Source organism: Octodon degus, unplaced genomic scaffold (assembly GCF_000260255.1).
Source record: "Octodon degus isolate 3935 unplaced genomic scaffold, OctDeg1.0 scaffold00017, whole genome shotgun sequence".
NCBI classification, from domain to species: domain Eukaryota; kingdom Metazoa; phylum Chordata; class Mammalia; order Rodentia; family Octodontidae; genus Octodon; species Octodon degus.
The window spans coordinates 12134246-12157970 of NW_004524593.1; the positions used below are offsets into that span (position 1 = coordinate 12134246).

At 51.9% G+C, this 23725-nt stretch overlaps 2 protein-coding genes across 5 annotated transcripts in view; one reads left to right on the forward strand and one right to left on the reverse strand.

The window, feature by feature from the left end:
* Akt3 (AKT serine/threonine kinase 3) overlaps window positions 1-3785 on the forward strand; it is a 284685-nt gene extending 280900 nt beyond the window's left edge. For both annotated transcript variants that reach the window (XM_004626833.2, XM_023710180.1), the window contains exon 14: window positions 154-3785. In XM_004626833.2, coding sequence (XP_004626890.1) covers window positions 154-239 — 86 coding nt within the window. In that variant the 3' untranslated portion in view covers window positions 240-3785. The remainder of the gene's footprint in view (window positions 1-153) is intronic.
* A 1118-nt stretch (window positions 3786-4903) lies between these two features.
* Sdccag8 (serologically defined colon cancer antigen 8) overlaps window positions 4904-23725 on the reverse strand; it is a 220526-nt gene continuing 201704 nt past the window's right edge. For all 3 annotated transcript variants that reach the window (XM_023710182.1, XM_004626832.2, XM_023710181.1), the window contains 2 exons: window positions 13457-13583; window positions 4904-5503 (listed from right to left, as the gene is read on the reverse strand). In XM_023710182.1, the coding sequence (XP_023565950.1) occupies window positions 5474-5503; window positions 13457-13583 (157 nt within the window). In that variant the 3' untranslated portion in view covers window positions 4904-5473. The remainder of the gene's footprint in view (window positions 5504-13456; window positions 13584-23725) is intronic.

The window sequence follows — 23725 nt, forward strand, 5'->3', positions numbered from 1 at the left end:
AAAATATATAATTACTATGTTTTACTGATGAACACATTTATGAGAGCTGATGTCTCTGTTAATCCTTCTTATGTTAGAAATTAAAAAAATAAACAACAGACATAATGTTGCAAAAACAAACATAAAATTAAAATAGCTGTTTCTTGCCCACAGACGATGAAGATGGTATGGACTGCGTGGACAATGAGAGGCGGCCGCACTTCCCTCAGTTTTCCTATTCTGCAAGCGGACGAGAATAAGCCTTTCATTCTGCTACTTCACTGTCATCCTAGATGTATCACTGACAATGATTCCCGGACCTCCCCACCGTCCTCGCTCTTACAGGCAGCAGGGCACCTTCTGACATCCCAGACAGCCCAGGGTCTCCGCCCCTCGCCACCTTTCACCCCCATGAGAACACACGTACACAGACACACTCCCATTTTTGTTTTTTGCATGAAATTGTATCTCAGTCTAAGGTCTCTGCTGTTGCTGCTACTGTCTTACTATTAGAGCAACTTTAAGGAATAATTTTATAATCTGTGGAAGTCCCGAGCCCACTGTTGTTCATCTGTGCACAAATTGTCATCTTGATCTTTCGTTTTCGTTTTTCCCTAACAGTGAAGGCTAAATGAGATACACTGATTCTAGGTACATTTTTTAACTTTCTAGCAGATAAATCAAAAACTAATTAGACTAAGAAGATTTAGTTTCTATTTCCAAACAAGCAGTTGTGAAGGGTGGTGATGTGCATATGCACAAGCTTAGCGAAGCAACTCTGACCAGCGCATACAAGTAAGGGTATGTCGCTAGGCTTTAGCTGGAGTTCACTAGCAAGCGTTTGAGAGGACTGAACAACTGGTAAGATGCACACGCATTTTTCATTTCTTTCGGATACTGCGAAGGAAGCCCAGTATCACGTGTGGACGTCCAGATCTCACAGGCAATCACGGGCAAGTGAACGTTGTTCTACGAGAGCGAAGGCACATACACAGACTCCCAGTCACCTAAAGGGTCTAGCGTACACTCTGCGCCAGAGAGCATCTTTCCCTGCGCCTGGCAACCTTTTTCCCGTCTTGATATTTATCACCTCTGATGGCTGAAGAATGTAGACAGGTATAATGATCCTGCTTTCACCAAAATTGTACACCAAGGTAAACCAACAGGTGTTTGCCTTATTAGTTTTAATTTTGTACTTTTTCAGTTTTAGGTGATTAGCTTTTTCTCAGATGTTAAAACTTTGAATGTCCTTTTATGATTTTGTTTGTATTACAGTAGTATTTATTTTTTAGTGATGAAGAATTGTATGTCGTTAGCAAATGCAGCTCCAGCGTCCATGCAATAGACTCACTGCAGTTTCTTTTGACCCACGTGCAAGGAATGCACACACTGATGCGCATCACGCACTTGTCCTCCTGTGTAGAAATTTTTTTGATAAGCTTCTGAAATTGTGCACATTGATCAGAATTCGGCTTTGGGAGAAGAGATTCTGTCATTTAATCCCTTGATGCTGAAAATGAGAAAATCAACTATTGATGCCAAGGGGTTAGTGAAATAAAAGGCTGTTGCTACTTGTTCACTTGAGAATTAAAATATAGGATGACCTGGCAACGTAACAGAATGAAGAAAATTGAGGCCCGAATGATGTTGAGAAGTGAACTTTACTTGGCAAAATGAACACATTGCAAGCATTTATGAAGTAGTGAGTAGAAGAGAAAAGCCTGATGTGTTCATTCTGATCAAGGTACATTTATCACTGAACTAAGCCATCAGGGAAAACAAAACAGAAAGAACACCTCTAGCTTTGTTCTGTACATACTCATGTCTCCAGATCCCAACACTTCTCACTGAGCGGGGACATGGATGCAAACCTCATCTTTCTCCTTCATAATGATGATCTTCAGATTAAACCCTTTGGTGCTAGGAGCTGACACTTCCCAAAGCAGCCTATGATGTCCAAGGGGCAGGAGCCCTGCCTGTGGCGAGCCGGAGGCACAAGCTCCCTGGAACGACCACGGAGATGTATTCTAGTTAAACAGCTCCCAAACGAAGACTGCATCGCGACGTAGTGTCATGGTTGCTTTGTGAGAGAGCAAGTGACTTTCTGGTAGGGAATCATACCCATCTGCAGGTGTCTTAGCCTCCTGATGCTGGAAGTGTGGACGTAGAGCTCTGCAGACCACTGCTGGCGGTGGGTGGGCCGCTGGACTGGCGGGGGTTAAGGGCATTCTATTAAGGCAGCTAAGACATATTCAGACATAGATTTTGTCCTAGTTTTTCATATTTCTACCTGAGTGACTTTCATCCTTAGCATTCAGTAGGAAGTTACAGTAAATGGTAGTTCATTCTTACATCTTACAGATTAACTTTTTTTCACTTGGAATTATGTTGAATGTTTCACAGCGACAAAGTAGACTAGAGGGTGTGTCCTCTAAGTTGTCTTGCATCCATTTGCTAAGAAAGAAACAGGTGAGGGAAGAGAAGGCTGAGAGTGGCTCATGTTCAGAGCATTTGCTCCTTAAGAGGGAAAGCACGACACTGTACAGGAAGCACAGAGCTTTTGTTGTTTTGGTTCCCCTCCCTGATGCAGTCTGAAGGTGATTTCCGTGACTTGGCCAAGGATACTTCGGAAAGATTGATGATGGGCACCGGTAGTGCCCAGGCTGGCCACTCCTCACAGCCACACGCAGGGCTCAGTCGCCCTCTCTGAGGCCGTCAGTGTCACAGAAAGTGTGTTCTTGGCATCGATTGTGAGATTTCTTCCTGTCACTCCCAGTCATGTGGCGTGAAGGCGTGAGTGAGTGCAGAGGGTGTGCAGAGGCAGCTGTGCGGCTTCCCTATGTTGCCCATGGCTGTCGTTTCACATTCTGGCAGTAGGACAGCCAGAAACCTGGAATCTTCCTGTCCAAATCCAGTTCCCACTTTGCAGACTCCAGCTGTACTGTCATGAAGTCTGACCTCTGTCCCAAGGCAGCCGCCCTGGAGGCACTGACCGCTTCTGCGTGGGCTGCTGGCAAGGGCTGCTCACGGCTTCGCTTTCCACACCAACCACACAGCATTATTCCAGTCTGTTTTCCATTTCCCACACCTGATTCTGGCTTCTCAAAGCTGACTGTTCTTGTGGGGCCACTTGCTTCTTCTAGAGTACAAAAGTAAGGGCCTCCCTTACTAACTGCAGGGTCTATATACTACACCTCAGTGTACACACTTGCTGCTACCGTTTGTACCGTCCACACTAGACCTTCCTTATCTTGCTCCTGGTAGTGCATTACAGGCAAGCATGAAATGTAAAGTATTTATTTAAATAAAAACAAAACCTCTAAATTGGTAATTGAATTACCTCCCTGTAGCTTTATAGTTTGTGACATTTCTTGGCCTTGCTAGTTCTTTCATTAGATCCCTGAAAGATTTGGTCACCTGGGTAAGGATTTTAAGCAGACACAACTATGAAACCAAGAAACTGTATTACTGTTACTGTTGGTCATACTAAAACTGCTTCTGTCCTTAAGTATATGACCCACAAGGATGTGAAATAACTACAAGAAACTGTTTTTGTACACTGTACATCCTTAGTATTTTTACACGTATATGATAGGGATGCACATTATTTTCCTTCGTACAGACAGCTTAAATAAAGCACTATGTCAATCTGCTACTTCTCTGTTTGTTGTTGTTGGATGTGGTTCTGTAATCTCAGAAAATTAAATACTGTTCTGGAAAAAAAAAAAACTTTTTTAACAGCCCCACTTGGTATTAACCTTTCCAGAATAAGATGTGATAGCAAATATGTAAATTCTTCTTAGCCCGAAAACACATGGGGATATTTTTACTCCAGTAAAATGGCAATAGTGCAGTTATACAAACTTTGATGAAGGGCTACTTCCAAAGGGGAGACACTGGGCTCTCAGCTTTGGGATTAAGACAGATCTACTGTGAAGCCAAGGACGGAATAGGTCTGGACCCTGGGGATTCGCTTAGATCCCAGTCCTCCTCACAACAAATGGTTTGGAATTCTTGAGTGTAGCTCATCATTGATGTCTTCCTGCTAAGTTCAGCTCTGCATACTTCCTTCATAAGAGTGTATTTTTAACACTTTGTGGCAGTTAATGAACTTAGGGTTAGTGGATTGGTAGGGTGGCTGGTACAGTCTGATTTATGTGGACTCCTTCCGGATGGGGCCTTTTTCTGATTTTACCTCATAAAGCTACTGTTGTAGAACTTGGCTTTGCTCCTGTGACTCAGCCAGAGAGCAAATGGCTTTTGGGACCAGTCAGTCAGGCATCTGTGTACGTCACACAGCCAAATTTGGGGGCATTTGTACATGCGCTGTTCTCTCACAACCACTGGGGTTGAAGATCCAGGAGGCTGAAATAAAGTGACCTCTATAATTCTTTAAAGGTGCTATTTTTAGAATATTGTATAATTTATTCACAGTATACCTAAAACAGAATTAAGGACAGCTAAAATATCTCATGTGACCGCCTTTACGTCTGGCACATTGGTGGAAGCGGAAACTTCGGTGTGGAAGTGCTGCTGCCTCGGGCGGGGCGCCCAGCCCAGCCCAGACAGGACGGCCGTCTCGCGTGGCCGCCCGCCGCCCTCAGCCTCCCCGCTGGGCCCGCACGGCGCGTCCTGACCGCGCCTTTGGGGAGGGCAGGGCCAGGGCTGGCCCCAGCTGCACCACGGCTTTGGTGGCTCACGTTCCTCAGATAAAGCAAGCTTCCAGTGGCCATCTTTAGTCCTTTGAAGCATTTGAGGGCTTGACTGTGTATAGTAGAAATACTATTTTAGACTAAAATGATCTGTGTACAGGTGTTTGATATACTCTCTCAAGTAAATTTTCTTATGTCACGGAGTACATTTGTAGGCTCATGTACTGCTGTGGGGGAAAAATACTGACACCACTGAGCCAAAGATACTTTTTTTGTCTTTTTTGTTGTTGTTGTTCGCAGAATGGAAAGAACAGTGCTTCCTGGTGTCTCCTGAGTATGCACACAGTGTAGGATGACAAGTAGTGCGTGTTTGATTAAAGACAAAAGCGAAGGATGCTGGGTAGATCACAAGCAGGGAAAGAAAAGTGAACGGCGGGAAGAAAGTTTGGTCCTCGATTACGTACTTTGGCCTATTTAAAATATGTGCCTTTTTGGTGTGTTTTGTTCATCACTACTACAAGATAAGGAAACATTTTGATTCAAGTCCTTTAAAAGTTCATTTATTAAAATTCCTGTGTATAATCAAGCATAGAGATGAGTGTATCTCAAAACTGACTTAAAGCCATTTCTGAGAACATCCGCCAGCAGCTGTCCTCATCCGGGTCAGACTTCAGCTCTAGCCGTCCGCAGTGCAGGGACAGGAACCATGGCGAGAGGACCGGCCCCGTGCAGTCTGAGGTGGCGTCGCCCTGGGAAGGTCGTGGTATGTTGTGGCATATTACGTACAAATCAGATGAATGTAAATATCTTTGTAAAGCATTTATTTCACTGTTTCATCCAGGTCAGCAATCAGATTGTGGCATGCTGGGTAACTGGAAAAAATGATAATAAAAAGTAAGTTTAAATAGATCTTTGTTCTTTAATGTGATTTTTCTTCTCATTTGCTCATTAGTTACTTTTTATTACTAAATTTTGATGAAAAGGTGGTGGAAGATTCATATTTATGGTTGTATGCAAGGCCTCCCCTGGCCACAGTCGAAAGCCCACGCAGCCATCTGATCTGTCTCCAGGCGGAGATGCTGGCTCGTGCTTGGATGCGCTCACACCAACCAGACATTACAGGGTAAGAGGGGACACGGCAGGATGTAGGCCGAGGGCCCCTAAGAAACTTCCGGTGACACAAGACGAGCCAAAGTCAACTGTTGAACTGCACACAGTTTACTGTAGCAGAGGCACTTTCACACAGAGCCTCCCACCAGCTGGAGGAGGGTCCTGTGTTCTGCAGCCTCCTGGTGGATCCCACCGTGCACACGGGGTCCTGGGAAGAAACACGTGGGTCAGCAGTGACTGCACAGCATGCCAGTGGCCATGGCTGCTCACCTGGCCCGAGCCCCGCTTGAGGCAGGGTAGGGATGTACTCATGGTTCTCTGTGGCACAGCTCCACCTCTGCAGGGTGGGCCTTTCCTGTTCCGGTTTGCACTCAGGTAAATGGGAAGGCCGAGTAAGAGCACGCCTGGCCTGGTCATCCTGTACCCAGGACCTGTGCTCAGGAAAGGGTGGTGGACCTGTTGCTCCCCACAGCACTTCTGAGCTAGATGCAAGGAGGGCTTGTCTGCCCAGGTTCTGCCAGGATTACCTGTTAGGGAGTTCTAAGCTGGGACAGAGAATGAAACCAAAATCAGAATTCACCCGGGGCCGGGGAGATGGCTCAGTGGAATAAGTGCTTCCCTGGCAAGTGCAAGGACCTGAGTTCAATCCCCGGTTCCACAAAAAAAAAAAAAAAAGAATTCACCCAAGTGAAGTCTGGAACACTGTCTGCTGCCTCACTTCACATGTCAAGAGTGTGTGCGAGACCAGTGAGGGCTTTGCAGCAACTTGTGATTGGAAGGGTTTCCACCAGGGCAGTGGGGTCTCTCAGGGTTGGGAGGCTGCCACCAGGAGGCCACTGAGCCCGAACCCACAGTGTGTTGAACTGACCCAGTGTGGCTCTGCACAACAGCGACTGTGTGTCCCTCCCGCCAGTTCCCCAGTGGCCTGGCTGTCCCCATTCCCACCCTTAGGGAGGAGGAGGACACACACAGCTCACAGGGACCATACTTTAAAAGAAATACCAAGGGAATTTGGATAGAAAACAGCCACACACATGATAACAGAGGTAGACCGAAAATAAAAGCACAGTATGTTGCAAGCCTTTTGTTTCTTGTTTCTATTTTTTAATCTGAGTCCCGGGAAAGTGGCCTTGCCCAGGAGTTCACGGTGCCCCGCGGCCATGCGGTCCTCTCTCATCTGGCATCCCTTCCCCACCGGCTCTCAGCCAGCCCTGCGGAGATGGTCACCTCCAGCTCCTGGGCCCCTGTGGCATGGCACAGATGTGAGGTCCCTGGCATGTGCAAATGAAGTCTGACTTTTCTCCCTGGAGCCAAGCTGCTGTCCCCGTCCTCACTGGTGTCCTATCTGGTCTGGGTTTGGGGGAGCCTGCACTCATCCTCACAGCACATCGCTGCACCTCCTGCTCGCGCGCCTACCCATGGTAGGCTCCAGCGGGATCTGCCCCGCAGCCCTTTCCGTCCCAGCCGTGCTGAATGCCCCAGCTTGGCTGAAGCTTCCCCAGCATGCTCTCCGTGACCCCTCGCAACCTGCAGAGCAGCCTCGTGCAGAGGCAGAGGCGTGGGCAGGCTGAGGTTCTGCCATTGTTTCCTAGGGTATCAGAATGCGCGTGTCCAGCTGGCTCCGCCTTCCACGCCTATGACCACACTCTTGCTGCCCAAAGACACAAGTACATGTGCGGCGCGGGCGAACTGCAGTGTGAGCCCTCAGCCAACATCCCGGCCTGATGCCTTTCAACTTGTCACCAAGGCCCCTCTGCAGCTCTCTGGGGTGCTGAGTGCCCCTGGATGCTGTGGCAGCTGCTCTGTGAAATTGCCCGGACAACAGAGATGTACCCTGCCTGCCGGCCCCTAGTGCCCACTGGTCCCCTTGGTCCCACTTTAAAGCCTGAGCCTTCGCCACAAAACTGGACTCTTGTGCCAGTTTCTGAGATTGACTGAGTTTGGAGTTTAGTAAAGGAGTTGTTGCTCTGGGTGAGCAGAACTGTTCCCCAGCTGTGGGGTATGTTGGCCCGCGCTGCTGCTTGGTTGCAGAGGGCTGGAGGCAGGGGAGGTCCCAGGGTGGTGTGTCCCCCAGGCTCTGGCCACCAACTGTCCTTTGATTTCTCCTCATTATCATACCAGCCCTTAGCAGCCTCCCAAAGGCAGTGGGCCCCTCCTCTAGCAGCTATGATCTGACTGTGCGGCCATGACAGCTAAGCGTGCTCTGGTGCCTGGTATAGGACGCTTCTAGCTACAGAGGGGCCTCGCACCCTCCTGGGTCTTTCCAAGCTGGCCCCAAGTTTGGCTCCATGGTGGCCCTGGTCCCCTCCTCACCATGGCCATGGCCCTGCTCTCCTTACCTTCTCTCCATTGCTTGCCCCCAGCCCCTCAAGAACTGTGTTCCTGCTCCTAGGCTTCTCAGGCTCATTCACTGCTTCCCTTGCATCTGTACAAAGGGTCGTGGTGCTTCCTCTCGGGGCTGGAAGACCCACCCTGGCCTTGATCCTCACGTGCTTCTATCAGCAGCTGCACGTCACATACACCTACAGCTCCTTGCCAACAGGAAGCTGGGTGGGTGGGGGGTTGGGCTCAGGCCACGATCAGTGATCAGGAAACTAAATGACTGAAGGGATGCGCAGCTGTGATTTCACCCAGGCAGTGTGACCTCCACGCCCCACTCTGAGGCTCCAGGTCCTGCCTGCTCTGACCTGGCTGGGGAAGGGACCCTGTGTGTGGAATTCAGCAGTCTGCCTGGAAGTCACCCGTGCCTGGGGGCAGATGCTCTCCCCAGCCTGCAGCAGCAGTGGGGCAATGTGCCCGCAGAGCAGGCCCACACCTGTCAGCAGGCAGCGCTGCCCCCCACGGAGATGTCTGTCAGGGCCTCGCCCTGCTGATGCCAGCTACAGAGCAGGGCAGGCGTTCACAGCAAGGCCAGTGTGGCCAGCGTTGCTCATGCACCATCCTTGTTGCCCGGCTTCTGGAGAAGGCATCAAGCATGTGGCCTGAGTGCCTGCGGCAGAGCGGACATGGGAAAGAGGCCTGCCTGCAGGTAGCTCTGCACAAAGGGCAGAGGCCGGCGCTGCAGTGGGGCGAGCAGGCCAGGCCAGAGGGCTCAGTGTGGGTGCCGGTGCCCACAGGGCCCGCCCCCTGCGCCACGCTTCGCCATGCGGGATTGAGCGCCTCATCTCCCTGCTTGCCGGAGTCCCCAAGAACTTTCTGCACATGGGCAGGTGTCTGTGTTTTATGTGAACCATGTTTCCATGGTAAATAGATTTTCAGACTTCCCAAAGGACAGACAGTGTCACCAACAGCAGCGCGGAGCCTCTAGCTGCCTCGTGTTTGAAAGCGTTAAAAATGAAGACAACATTGACATTTGGGGTTGTAATGTGACGGAATTACAGTCTTTTAAAGGCAAGAACCACTTATCTACACTACATGTAATATTCAGTGTTTTGTTCACTTGTCTAATTGGATTAAAATATTTAGCTCCCTTTAAAATCTTGATTGTGAATTTATATTGCTAAATGTAATGTCTGACTCAGGAAGCAGTAAGTGGAACAAATGTATCTGAAGCCATATACAATTCAGCTTAGTTTTCTTCCATGATTCTTCTGAAAAGATTCCCTTTCGGACAGTGAACTGAGAACAGCAGTGCAGGCCTGGCTTCACCAGAGCCTGAGAGCTGTGCGGGATTAGCTGAGCGCAGGTCGCCTAGTGCCGAAACACAGTTAAATGGCCCACACTGGAGTTAGTGGCCAAGTTTCCCAGAGGCTCCTGAGACCCTTATGCTGGAACACAGCACCTGGGGTCTTATGTCATTCCTTAAAACTACTCAGGCAGCAGGGAGTTAATGACATTTTAGCTGCATATGTTCAAGTTTATTTTAAAAAAATATGCAAGTCACTTTGGTTGACAGTGTCTTGTACACAGTTTTGAAAGAATCAGGGCAAACTTTAACAGAGTCAGTTTTTATTTGAAAAATATTTTCTGGGAATGTATCAGTGTTTATTTTTGAGACTGACAATTCGGGTGAAAATCAGGATAAAAACAACAAAACAACAATTTGGTTGAAATCAAATTGTTTGTTTTCATCTATTTAGAATTCTTTCCAAAAATTCTTGGATCGGGAGGAGGCTTTGTGATGTATTTTATTCAGTGTATTTGCTATTCTATTCAGGCACCACCTGTCTTGCAGGTAGCTAACTTCGTGGGAGCCCGGAAGTCAGCTGGGCAAAGACCTGGGTCTCCAGGAAGGGCCACCGGGCCCCCCTGTCCTCATAAGCGCAGCTCCTAGTCCAGACTGAGCCCTCCCGGCCCCTGCTCACCAGCCGGCCTCTCTTCCCCTCCACAGCCTGTGTCTGTTTCTCTTGCTTGTTTCTCAGCTCCATTCTATGAGTCCTTTGGTGTAAGGAGATAATGCCGATGATCTTCAATATAATCACATATGGCTGCTGGATCCATGCACAAGTTTAAATCAAATTAGAAAGTACATTCACTGCCAAGAATGCTTAAAAGTCATAGGGCCAACTGATTAACCACTGACAAGTCAGCTTCCGACTCTGTTTTCTAAACTGTAAGTGATTCATACCCAGGCCCCGGGAGGGAATCCCTCCCCAGCCTGAGTACAAGGACGGAGCCACCGCCACCATCACCGCCACCAACACCGCCCATCAGCTGCGCGTGCCCATTACCGAACATGAAGGCCACCCCTCACTGGGTGTTCCTGGGTGTCCTGTGGACAGTTCCTTTCTGTTCTCTCCCCTGTCCTGGCGCCATGCTCCCTAAGGACAAACTCCCACTTCCTGCCCAGCTGCCTGCCCCTTTCCTGAGCAGATGTACCTGGATGGAGCCCCGACCCTGCTCAAGCTGTTGGGTCTGGCCTAAACCCTGGGGACACGGGCCTCTACCCAGTTGCCAACCTGTGGCCAATGCTGTCTCCCAAGAGCGGGTCCTCTGAGCCCGGCCATGTCTGTGTATCTGTGGGAGACAGCGTAACCCCACAGATCTCAGTGGATCCTGTCACAGACAAGTGGGGTCAGTGCTTCCCTTACTCTGCTCTCCGTGAGGGTGGTCACAGCTATTTCAGGACCTAAAGCTTTTTCTAGGAGTTCCCCGGACACACAGCAAGGCAAGCAGCCATGTGTCAGTGTCTGCCGGTCCTGCACTGACCAACCGCCAGCCGCATGAGCTCGGGGGCCAAGCAGGGCCCCCTCGGCACAGGCTGTTGGGGTCAGCAGGACGTGGCCGCGACTAGGGGGCAGCCAGATGCTGGGGTGCGTGGCATTCAGAACTGAAGCAGAGCCTGGGGCATAAAGGAGCCTCCGAGGCAGCCAGACGCTTCCTGTGAGAGGCCGCAGGCCACCGAGCGCCCCAACGAAGGAGGCAGCGATTGGAGGGGTGTGACTCAGCTTCCGAGCAGCTGCCTGGGCCAGAAAATATCCATTCTCTTTTGGGTATTGAGTGGACAGGGAGTTTTAGAGTTTAACATGCAAAATTAAGCCATTATGCTTAATTCATCCAGACTGAGAAAATGGAAGCCTTTAGCGACACCAGCCCCAAACCGGAGATGAAGACAGCTGTAAACCTCAGATGCCCGCAGTCTGTCCCGGGGAAGGCGTTGTGGCCGACGGCCAGGAGCGGCAGGCGGCAGCTTCCCGGAAATACCTGGCTGGGTCAGCGTGGGCCGAGAGCGCAGGGACATCGCGGGCTGGGCTGGAGGGTGAGGCCAGGGCAAGAGGCCTGCCTGCCACGGCACAGCGCGGCCTCTGCTGCCCGTGCTGCTCTGCTGGGGAGGCGGACGCTGCCGCTAAATTTCTTTCGTCAGGCTCCTCTTAAAATAAGTCCAAGTGTCATATGTGAATGTGAAAGGCCCCTTTAGAGAGCAGCCAGGTGGGCCGTGTCAGGTAGCCCAGGTGGGCAAGTCGCTTCTGTCCCTTTGAGCAAGGGAAGAAAGACCTGCTAGCTTTCCAGAGGGGTTTTCTGTTTTAGGCTTGGAGGTTTCTGAAGATGCCCTCAGTGCAAATGCTGCGACTCATTTGGTGATCGCCAGCTTTTCAAAGCCCTGGAAGAGGCTCCTCGGCGTCGGTGATTGGAGTTTAGAAAGTTCCAGAAGCAGTTGTGGGGCGTGAGAAGCAGAGCCCATGTCCCAGGGACCTCGCGGTGCCCACACTTCCTCCGAGCTTTTACCTGGCCCGCAGCCTCAGAGCTGGATCCCTGAGGCCAGCAGTCAGTCATGCCATGTGTGACAGGAGCCTCATTACCCATGAGAGGTACCCTGAGCTGAGCTGGGCTGGGCCACAGCTGGCAGTGCCAGGGCCCCCTCAAGACCTGCCCGCTTGGAGGTTGAGGCCCACATTGTGCAGGCCAAGTGGTTGGCGGTGGTGTAGGACAGTATTTTACCTTCCCCGGCAGTCACCTCCTGGGTCGCCAACGGCGGGCAAAGAGGAGAAATAGAGCCCATGTCTCCTCAGGCTAAGTCTGTTAGACCCTCCTGGTGGTGCTCACCATTTCCAACTTCCTTTTCATAATCTTGCAGTGCAGGTGGGGAAACTGAGGCACAGAAGAGTCACATTACGTGGCCAGGACCCTGCCACACTGCCACTATCTAGAACCATGTTCTGGTTACCCACACTTAGGCTGTTCCCAGACCTGGTGTCTCCCACAGGATGTCCCCCAGGGGCTTCTCGGGGTCCTGTTCCGATACACACTGCTGGCTGGCATGGGGCACCTGGCCCGTGTTTCACTGTCACATACGTCACATCTCGGACACCTGCTTCTGTGATGTGGGCTCAGACCCGCAGCTGGCACCTTCTTCCCAGTGGCCTTGAGGCAGGGACAGCGGGGATGGCAGGGCACCACCCACTGTGGCTTCTGCCCAAGGACAGGCACCCGCTGTGCTGCTACATGGAACAAATGGCTGCTCTGGGGCCCTCGGTGGCTGCGGAGTGGGGAAAAGCAGCGAAGGCCGTGACAACAGCTGCATGCCGGCCATCAGGACGCGGTCACCTTCAAAGGTGACTGGGAGAGTTTCTCGGCATTTCCATCCCAGATGCTGCCCCCCAACAAACCATCGCACGTACTCACTGCAGGGTCCTGGGGCCTCGCAAAGAATGGGCAGATGCCACCGGGAGCCACACGGCACCTCTGTTTCCTAATAATTGCTAGGCTAGGCAAAAAGCACAGCCTCTCTGACAGCAGATTACAACTTTGAAGGAAACAGGATTTTACGCTCCAGGCTCCAAGCTCCCCTAGATGCTTCCTTTGTAATCTAACCAGGACAGGGAAAGCCAAGGGTGTCGAGTCAGGCTTGGGTTCCATTAGTAGTTGCCCCCCTCGCTAGCTGCCTAGGCTCGAGCCTCAGTTTCCCTATCTGCAAAATGGAGATGATCATGTCATCTCACTGGCCTGTTCCAGGAGAAGTGAGCAAGTGGATGACAGCCAGGCTCCGGCCTCTCCCAGCGGATTCAGGATGAGGCCTCTGGGTTGCGCCCACCTGTCCTTCTCGTGCATCACACCACCACCACACAACACCCCTACTCCTGGCCCAGTGTGGCCAGGTGACCCAGGGACCTGGGTCTGTCGGGACCAGGCTCAGCTCAGGACTTGGTATCTTCCCGCACCATCTGTGCTCCTGAGCTGAGCTGACCAGGTGATGTGGGGAGCCCAGCTGTGGCCCCCACTGGCAATAGAACCGAGAGCCTGTGTGCATGCCCACCCCTTGCTGGGGAGCCCCATACCTGGGCCCGCAGCCGGTCCACCTCCTCCGATAGGCTCTGTCTCTCTAGCAGAAGCTGGTTCTGCCTGCTGAGCAACTGTACCAGCTGCTGCGCTGTGGCCTGGCTGTGCTGATCCAGCTGCCTGAGCCTGGGGAAGAAGAGAAGCAGGCAGGCACAGTTAGAGATGGAGTTGGGACTTGGGGGCTCGGAGAGGGCGGCTGCTCATGCAGACAAAGGAAGTGATTGTTCTTGCTGTGGCTTTGGGTCAGGACTTTCCTTTGGACCTGTGCTGAGGCAGCACATGTGGTGGCTGGCATGGAAGAGGAAGGCTGCACCTTCTAGAGCCAGGAGACTGAGACAGGGAGAGACAGGGTCCCCACCCCTGTCCCGCAAAGGCCCTACCCTGTGACCTACCTCCTACCTAGCTAGCAGTGTCATTGCTCCGTACTAGAGTCTCAGCCCAGACACCAAGCATTCAGCATGCAGGCTGCAGAGCCAGTCAAGCTCCAGCCCAGCAGTGTGCACCCCAGGGGCACCTGGGCCAGAGCTGAGGCCGCAGCTCTGGCCTTCAGTGGAGGCTCTGTACCACTTATAAGCGGAATGGCTGTGGAGCAAATGTGAGCCTTCCCAACATGCTGCCCGCCACATAATTTAGGACAGAGAGGGAAAACTAAAGCGAAACTCACAGGCAGAGGTCAAAAGGGGAAGCCTAGTGCCTCCTTGTGCAGCTGGACCCAGCCCTGGCCGGCTGCACAGACAGCAGCCCTGGCTGGAGAGGGGGGTTCAGGATGGAAACATGCATCTAAGGGTTTTCCTTATTAATCACCCGTCAATCACGAGCACTGCACTGCTGACCAGATGTCCTTAAAGACAGCAAATTTGTCACTGCTGATGGCCTCCCCCAAGACCTGCAAAATCGCTCAAACTGTAGCCCTCATCGGTCCACAGACAGCTGCCTCCAGTCAGCCAGCCCCTCACCCTGGACACAGAGGCTTCAGATTAACTGCAGCAGTGCCCAGCACTGCTAGCTGTGCCCTCCCCATGCTGGCCTCAGACTCCTGGGCTCAAGCTGTCCTCTCCCTCCTCCTGGCCCTCCTCCTTTTTCTCTTCCTCCTCCCCTCCTGTTCTCCCTCCTCTTCCTCCTCCTCCTCCTCCTCCTCCTCCTCCTCCCCTGCCCACCAGGTGCTAAATACAAACAGCAGTTGAAGGCATAAAGAGGAAGGGTCAACACCGCAAAGGCCTGTGAAGGCCCATCCTGCTTAGGAGGAAGCTGTCCCCATGCACAGAACACTTCCAATACACAGGGCAAGCACCTAACAATGTATTAACTTCAGTGCTCACAATTCCACAAGGCATCCAGGCACTAATTAGTATCTCCCTTTTAAAGATGAGTGAACTGTGGCACAGCGCGGATAAATGACTAGGCCAAAGCCACCCAGCTGGCACCTGGGATGTGCAGAGAGGAGCCTGTGCTGATCTGTTGGGGGTCAGGGCTGCAAAGGGGTGGACTTACTTACCCCTTTGGTTGCAAAATTTTGGTTGCACAGCAGGCCATGCTGGCGGCTGTGGGCTGGCAGGGGAGGGAACACAGCCCAGTGGAGCTGGGAGCCCAAGAAGCAAACAGAATCTGTCCTGTTGACCAAAAGGCACCATAGCCAGAGGGTGAGAGGAGGGGCAGGCCTGGGCAGGGTATACACAGGAAGCCCATGGGACATGTAGACATCACTTCTGCTTCAGGCTTAAGGAGCAGCTGGGCTGCAGATCCAGTTGTGCAGGCCAACACTGAAGGGAGGAGAACTTGGTCTAGGGCAAGGATTTTCCCCATGGGATTCACCAGCCTGTAGCTTCACAGACTCCCAGTGAGAACTTCTACTGCACTGCAGGGAGAGGGCCCATACACCGGCGTTACTGAGCAGCCACATTGGAGGCCCAGGAAAGGACAGCAAAACCGCAAGACATAGATCGCCAGGAGGGAGAAGGAAAAGCACGAGACACTGATGGAGGAGTTGGAGCTGCTTTTGTGAAATCCACCTCACACACACGAAAGTGCAAAAGGAGAATATTCTGGTGAGGACCTGGGCTGAGGGCACAGTGGCCACAGGGAGAGCAGAGGACAGGAGGGACTAAACCAGCAGGGAAGAGATCTGGAGGAGAGAGGACCCCAAGGCAGAAGATGGGCCTTCCAGGGGGAGAAGGTGCCTGTGACAGGTGACCTAGCCTCTGTATCGCCTCTGGTTGAAGCCAAGACCATTTGCTGAGAAAAAGTACAAGACGCTAGCTGGGGCTGAGCTAGGAGGCGTAGGGCCACCTCAGCCTCACCCCTGGCACCTCTGCCCTCCTGTCCTGCCTAGTATTGCTCCTGGGGTCTCCACAAGGGGAGGAGCCCTGTCCAGTGGCCAGGTCTCAGTGACAGTCCTTCTGAGACTGCACTCTCTTATTCTGTTCAAGTTTTTTGTTCCTAGCTGTGTACTCCCCATGGCATTGAACCGTGGATGTGACAAGTGGCACTGACATCGCAGGGCCTCTGTGGTATGTGGGAGTTGCGCCCCCAAAGGAGCCCCATGCAGCTTGCAGTCCGCACAAAGGTGCATGCAGCAGGACAGGGTAGAACACTCGCATTTCTGAGCTCAGCCCCTATTTCAAGCCCCTCCCAGGCCCACATCTGATTCCTTTCCAGCAGGGCTTCAGCCCCTCCCAGTGACTGCTAGGTGTGTGTGGCATCTGCACCATGGCCCCAGGTGACTGGGCTCCCACCCCTGCCCCAGGTCTCTTCCCTCGCCCCATGAAGTGCCATGCTCCCTTGCCCTCTCAGGGCACACACGTCAACAAGCCCACAGAGCAGTCACTCTGGGCAGTGCTGCGCCCATGCTGCAGTTGCTGCCTTACTCTGGGGCACAGCCATGCCTTCAGCACCTGCAGTTGTACAGCTGCCATCCTGAGCAGGACAGGGACCCTGTGGAAGAAGACCGGCTGTCCCTGCTGCCGGGCTGCACCCTTCTTTGCCAAGGCATTGCCAGGCATTTCAGGCTCAGAAGGGTGTGGTTACCATGACAACAAAGAGGCCCAGGTTCCTAAAGATACAAACACTGAGGAAGGTACCAGGGGTACCCAGGTGTGCGGGCTGGGCACATCTCTATGGGTCCAACGGCGATCCTTGCAGCCACACCCCACAAGTGTTACCAGAACCAGCACTGTACAAAAATATGCAAGACTTCAAGAGAAGATGGAGCAAGTGGTGAAATACAAAACAACTTTATAGAGCTGAGTGGGCTGGGGAAAATAGCTTATGCAAAACAGAAGTGGTGCAAGCTGCCAGCTCTGGTCCTGTGCTTCAGACATTCATTTGCTATGAATACTGTGAAAGCAAGTGAATACATATATTTAAATTTTTTATGTTGTATGTGATACATACAAAATATATGCAGTGTATAAGTAAGTTATGAGGTATAATAACCAAATGAGCACTTGGGGACCTAGTTTGGTGCCACAGGGCCACTTTGGAGCCTCCAGGGACAGTGCGCTGCCCCCGGAGTGCCCAGCCTCCTCCTGTGCCTAGTTCAGTTGGACACCTGAGTTTCACTCAAGCATTTCACCTGGGAGCTTCCTGTGGGCTATCATGAGTGTCCGTCTTGGGGTTTTCTTTCTGGTGGGCAGTTGTGCTGAAATGTCTTTTGCTCTGGATTGTTTTCAGACCAGACCCCCTTCCCTATGGTACTCCAAGGCAAAGTCCTATCCCCAAGGCTTCTCTCTCTTCTGGTTCCTAAAGTGCAGAGGGGAGAAGAGGTGGAGCCATGACTACTGAAGCCCCATCCCTGCCCTGCCCCTTTACCGTCTCCTGCTCCTTTATCAGGTGTCTTGGCTGCTCCTAACTATGCTGCACAAATGCCCCCTGCTGCTGCTACTACCCATGCATGTGTGCACATACACACGCACACGCACACACACACACACACACACACACACAGTGTCCTCTGATTTCTGTCCCTGTGACCAACTCCAGGTCCTGGGCCTTTAAGACTCTGCCTATTGCCCCATCCTTGCAAAGTCCCCTGGGCCCCTCCCCTGCACAAGGTGTGACTCTGCGTGGCTGGCCATGGTGGCCATGGTGGCTGTTGTCCCTGCCTCTCACAGCACCGCCATGTTCCAAAGCAAGGACAGGCTCCTGTTCAGGTTCTGTCTCTGGCACTCAGCAAGCGACTTAATGATGCTTGCAGAAAATCTAGGCCCTCTGATTTCATCCCGTGGTCAGGCGTGCTTTAGGATCTCATAACTTTGTTCTAGAAAAAAACAGCATATAAACTAAATAATTGTATGCCAATGGAATCTGCCATTTAGGTTAAAGAACTGTATTATCAGTGCATGAGTCTTGGACTTAACAGCTAGGGGTAGGAATTCAAAATTCTACCACAAATCAGCTATTTTACCCTGTCCCAGAGGCTGGATCTCACTCAACTCAGGTTCTGCACTCATGAAATGGACAGAACAGCATGGAGTGGGCTGGGGCATCACATGCCTTTCAGTAAGCCCTCCCTGGGCAGCACCCATGAATGCTGAGGTGTGTGAACCCGGGAACATTTGGGTCCGCAGTATGAGACACACACAGGGAGTTATCTGTAGAACAACTTGTGTGCCTCAGTTTGGGGCCAAAACAGCCAACTGTCCCAACGGAATCTCCCTTCTGTCCCTCAGACATTTCGGCATGAGCCATGAGAACTGAGGCACCTTCTGGGATCACCTGGAATCTTGGTTTCCTGACAGAAAATCAATGGGGTGAACGAGCACCGAGGTCAGTGAACTTCACACCACAAGCCAGATCCAGACTGGGCAAATCCAGTGCCCATTTTCAAACCCTCTATGAATTGAAAATGGTTTTTATATTTTCAAGAGACTAAACAAAGTACAAAAGGGCCTAATATGTGAACACTGCGAAATCCGGCTTCGGGCGCCCCTGTAGATCCTATCGTGGAGACACAGCCCTCCGTATTTGAGTATTATTATGCTCTGCTTTTACACCAAAATGGCCATGTCACTTTGACAGAGCCTAAAATATTTACTCCCTGACCTTCTGGAGAAAAAGCCTGCCAGCCTCAGGCCAGAAGAGGACTGTGTTTTCTTTGAGCTCTACATTTCCACAACATCATGACTTTACAGAACTTTGCTGTGTTCCTCTCTCGAATGTCACCAGCCATGCAGTCGCACCGTGCACCAAGTTGAGGTTTTGAGAGCCCAATTACCATAATTACTGCTTTAGGTAATTAATTTTGGCTACTAAACTATGCTAATTTAAAGTTGCATACTTTGTTCCAATAATTAAAAATGCTCTGTGTTTTCCAGAATTCCATCTCACGGTTGCGGTCACACGGACTCAGCGTGAGCAGGTATGTGCTCAGGGCTCGCAAACCCGCTCTAACCCTTCAGCCATGCTCGGAAAGCCCTGGCACTGTCAATGACTATGTAGCCATTAAGCTTGCTTCACCCAAATCCACTCTGTCAACTGCAGTTTCAGTATAGTAATCGATCCGGCAGAGATGCAATTCTGGGGAGTGTTGACACTTTTAGTGAAGAGGATTTATGTTCCTGGACTGCCCTTTTCCTTTCCATTCCCTACAGCACCAGTGGGCGGCAGAGGTAGCACAGGAGGCAGCAGGGGCCCAGAGGGGAAGACCCTGCTCTCCTCTCTACACCTTCTCCTGTCAGAGCCGAGTGGTGCCCTGAGCGCGGTCAGCTGAGCCCGATAAGGCCACAGAGGATGAGAGGCGCACGAGCCTCCACGGCCCACCCAGGCCTTGGAACTCATGTTCTCTGACTTCGAATCCAATGACCTTTGGCTGCATTTAAGAATTTTTTTCCTATAATGCTGAGGCCTTGGGGCCTCCCATATGCCAGGCAAGTGCTCTTCCACAGAACTGCACCCCAACCCTCTAGACCAGGTCTTTTTAAGAAAGGATTTTCAGTGGTAGAGGGCCCACCTAGCACCCCTGCCAAACACACACACACACACACACACACACACACACACACACACACACAGAGTATAAAAGGCCTACTCTCTCAGTATAGAAGGCCAAGCCTCTCACCCACAAGACCACACAGGGCGAAGCGAAGAAACTGGAAGCGAAGACACTGGCAGCAGCCCGCGAGAGGCAGCCCAGGCTCATTTCCCTGGGGCTGGGGTGTGAGAAAGGTCAACACCTATAGATTGGCGCTTCTTCAAGTAGCTCAGTAAAAAGCACTGGATTCTGTGTGTTTTTTATTCTTTTTACTCTTCCAATTATTGCAGTCTGATGCTTTCATGAAGTATAATATAAATAAAGGGTCATTTTCCAACTGCCATCTAAGTTTCTAAACATCCAGTTTCGACTGGTACCGCGTGCTGCGCTGCCCGCCTCCCCCTCACCTCCAGGGGGCATGCTGAGCTGGTGACCGAGTCCCTGGGGGGTGGTGCACGCCTGTGATCCTAGCACCGGGGAGGCTGGAAAACTGGAGAATCACTACAAGTCTGAGCTGCATACTGAGACCCTGTACCAAATACATTAAAACAAAAACCATCCAGTTTCAGTTTGCATCTTGCCACAGGAGTGACGGACTGGCTGAGGACAGATGGTGTGAGCAGTCTGGGGACAGGCCTCGGGCCAGGACACACACTTGGCCTGAGGTGACCTTGTCTGCGGACCATGGTGGACACGGAGGATGCAAAAGCAGGAGGCTCAGAAGGCCACCTGGGGGAAGTTTTTGCTCTGAGAGCAGCCACTGGGCCCACTGAGAGTGGGCAAGGTATTCAGGCGCTGAGGCTCCATGCTGTGGCCGCTTGCAGAGTCCTGAGACCCCTGATATCACCCAGGCTCTGACACCAGCGGCTTACAACAGCACTTTCAGGGGGAGGAGGAGGAGGAGGCCTTCATCATCAGAAATCGTAACATGTGTGCCCCCTTTAGAACACCTGGCCTCCTACAGCATACAGAGCACAGGGGCTGCGTGACCCCAGCTGGGCCGGTCCCACCTTCAAAGCAGTGGGCTTGGATAAGGGATCCTGATGCCCAGCAACAATTCGGATAGGCACTGGCATGTCAAGAATTCTGGACCCTGGACTTCCCATGCTCAAGCGATGGAGCCCTTACTTAGCACACATTAGGCCCTGGTCCGACTCCCATCACTGCAGGGAAGAAGGGAACAGGGGAGCGGGGAGAGGGAAGGAATTTTGGACTTGGAAGAACCAGCCCATTTTTAAGCAGAAGCAGACTCACAGTGGATACAGAGCCACTGTGCAAATAAAACAGGGCAGAGGAGTAGAAACTGTGTCAAAGCAGAATCCCCCAGTGTGGAATCACAGCTGCAGAGAAGCATAGCTGGGAACAGCCGTACTGCCTGCAGTGCCTTACTACCTCACCTCACCCTAACCACAAGCAACTGCTCCTTACAGAAGTTTCTCTGTAAATAATGGTGAACTTATACAACATTGCAAGAATACCAAGAACTCTACATACCCCTTACCCAAATCCACCTGTTGGAATAATCTTGCTCCATTTGAATTACACCTCCCTCCCTCCCTCTCTCCGAGACGAAGCTCCCTGTGTTGCCCAGGCTGGTCTCCAACTCCAAGGCTCAGGCAGTCCTCCTGCCTCAGCCTGCTGAGTGCTGGGCCTGTAGCCACACATATGCAGCACGTTTCTGAGCCACCGCACACCACCCTTTCCTCCTAGGCATGGCCCTGGAGGATTCCTGAAGACAAAGCTCTTCTCTTATAGAAGTTTACTATCAACTACAGTAAATTTAGTGTTGTTATAATACCTTTATCTAAACTACTCAGTTCCGAATTTTGTCAACTGATCTGAAACTGTCCCTTTTGCCCTACCAGAAAAGATCTTTTGCACTTAATTGGCCTGTCTCTTTAGACCTCTTTAACCTGGAACACTTAAAAGACCATTTTTATTCTGATGAATGCTCCTTGTAACCAAAGCAACAACAGTCTTAAAGAAAGACATGAGACAAGAAGCTATGTGCGGATCCTGCCCTATCGCCACCTATGTTTTGGCGAGACCCTATTGTGTTCTGGGAAGGCTCTGCTCTAATGAGATCCTGCTGCTCCCAGGAACTCTGACCCTCCTGGGGCGCAGCAAGTGAGGTTCTCCTCAACTCCCTGCATCCTTGGGGAAGGCACACTGGTCATAGAGGTGTGCTCAAGTAAGATGGAGCCCACGGCAGCTCAGTAACCAGATTCAATCACTACAGTGCACTTATTGGCACACATCTTAATTAGGTTTTAATGCAAGTAATTTGATAACAACTCTTGGCCATCGACTACAGAACTGTCAATGCCGAAAGCTTTTTATTTAGCTCCTCTGCTGTCTATACTGAGGCAGCCTTCCCGCTGACCCTTGTCAAAGAACCCCATCTGCTGGTTGCCACGGTAACTGAAGGCGACCAATTGAGCTGAACAGAGTGACTCAAAAATAAAATCTGCAGCCAAAGGAATTCTGCGAAGAGTAATAAATCATTTAGTAAAAGGGGGTCCTCCACACAGCGATGAGTGTCGGGATAATATAACGGCATAACTCTTCCAGCTAGAAGGTCCATGACGGATCAGAGTGATTAGGGCCTGCTGGAGGGCGCGTTGGTTTCTAGTGGGCTCCTGCCGCAGAAGAGCCCGATCCTGCCCAGTTCTGTGCCTCTGTGGGGGAGAAGGAATGAGCTAAGTCAATTTTTTAATATCTGGGCTGCAAAATTTTGGAATTTCAGAGTGACAAAAGAACCAGCTGAGAGTTCCAATACTCCTCGCTGTCTAGTTTCCAGAAGTACGATAAGTTAGCACAACGGCCCATCGCCGGGAAGCCATGGCAGTCTTCAGGAAGGTGGCAGGGAAGGCGACTACTATGATTGCTTTGGAATCCCCCACTTTAGCACCATCTCCCTGTCTTCAATCACCCTTCACCTGTTCCAACCAGACAGCTGTGTGCACAGGATGTACAGGATGCGCAGGCCTGGGCAGGGTGGCAGTGTCAGGGCAGCCTGCTCTGGGAGGCGCAGGGGCCTTCTCCTTCAAGGGCTTTGGTTCCTTTGAGAACCAAATAGGCATCTGACCTAAATTAAGATTTCTGAATAGCAGCCAGAAGAGAAAGGACAAGGATGGGTTCTGGGGAGACAGCGCAGCAGCTGGGGCCTCCTGCAGGTCTGGTCCCTACTCCTGCCGTGCAGGCTGGGAGACCCCTGTGGACAACAGCGCCTCCACGTTGGAAAAAAAAGCCCAGGCCAGGCTCCTGGGCTCTGCCTCCGCTCTGCCAGTGACTTGGCGGTTGCGTTGGTGGCGGCAAGGCCATGGAGACGCGGGCAGAGGCGGCAGGCTGGGCGGCGAGCTTCGGGCTTCTCTTGGCCTCCACCTGCACCGCCGCCGGGCTCACTGCAGGGGGCGCAGGGCAGGATGCGGACCTCGCGGGCCCGCTGCACGGGGGTGGGGTGGGTGGGGTAGGGGAGCCTCGGTCCTCGGGCATCCCCCCAGATCACGTTCTGCTTCACAAAAGCGCAACTGCCAGACAGAAGGTAGATTTTTTCCCCCCATTGTCAATGCTGCCAATAAAAGGCTGGAGCCTCCGCGTCAGCCCGATTTGGGCGGCTGTGCGGCCTGGAGCAACCGCACTCGGACGGCGCCACCCCGCGGGGCAGCTGCTCCTGCGGTGCTGTGCTTGGGGCGCGGGGGGCAACCAGGGAGACCCGGGAGCTGCCCGGTCTGGTTCGGGCGGGATGCCGGCCCAGGTCTCGTGGACCGCACTGGAGCGCACGGCTCGGCGGGGCAGGCAGGGCCGGCCAGAGCAGAGCAGCTGGCTCGGGCGCCCCGCAGGGGTCGCGGGGCTGGACCTTGGCAGAAGGAGAGGATTAGGGCGAGGTGGCAGTTGAGGGACCGAGATGGGTGAAAGCTTCATTAACTCCACGCTCACGTCCCAATTTCTTTCCCTTGAGAAGCAATGAGAAAAGAAAGTTGATGGCCCCGCAGTGGGAGAAGGCTGAGTGACCATGCCTGAAGTTCTTACTTCTTAATTCCTTATTTGTAAACAGGTAAACCGATCATTGTTTGCTGACGAGTATAGAGGACCCTAATTTTAATTAAATAGGGAAAAATCTGGGCTAAGAGGCCAAAAAATATTACAGCCCGTTTTAATTTTGAGGTAGTGATTAAACTCATGTGACTTAATTGAAACTGGCAAGGATCGAAAGGCTCAAGGAAGTGAAAATAAGGAGGTGCTCCGCCCCTTTCCCCAACTGCGCTGATTTTTAATGTCTATCCTAAAACGTGACACG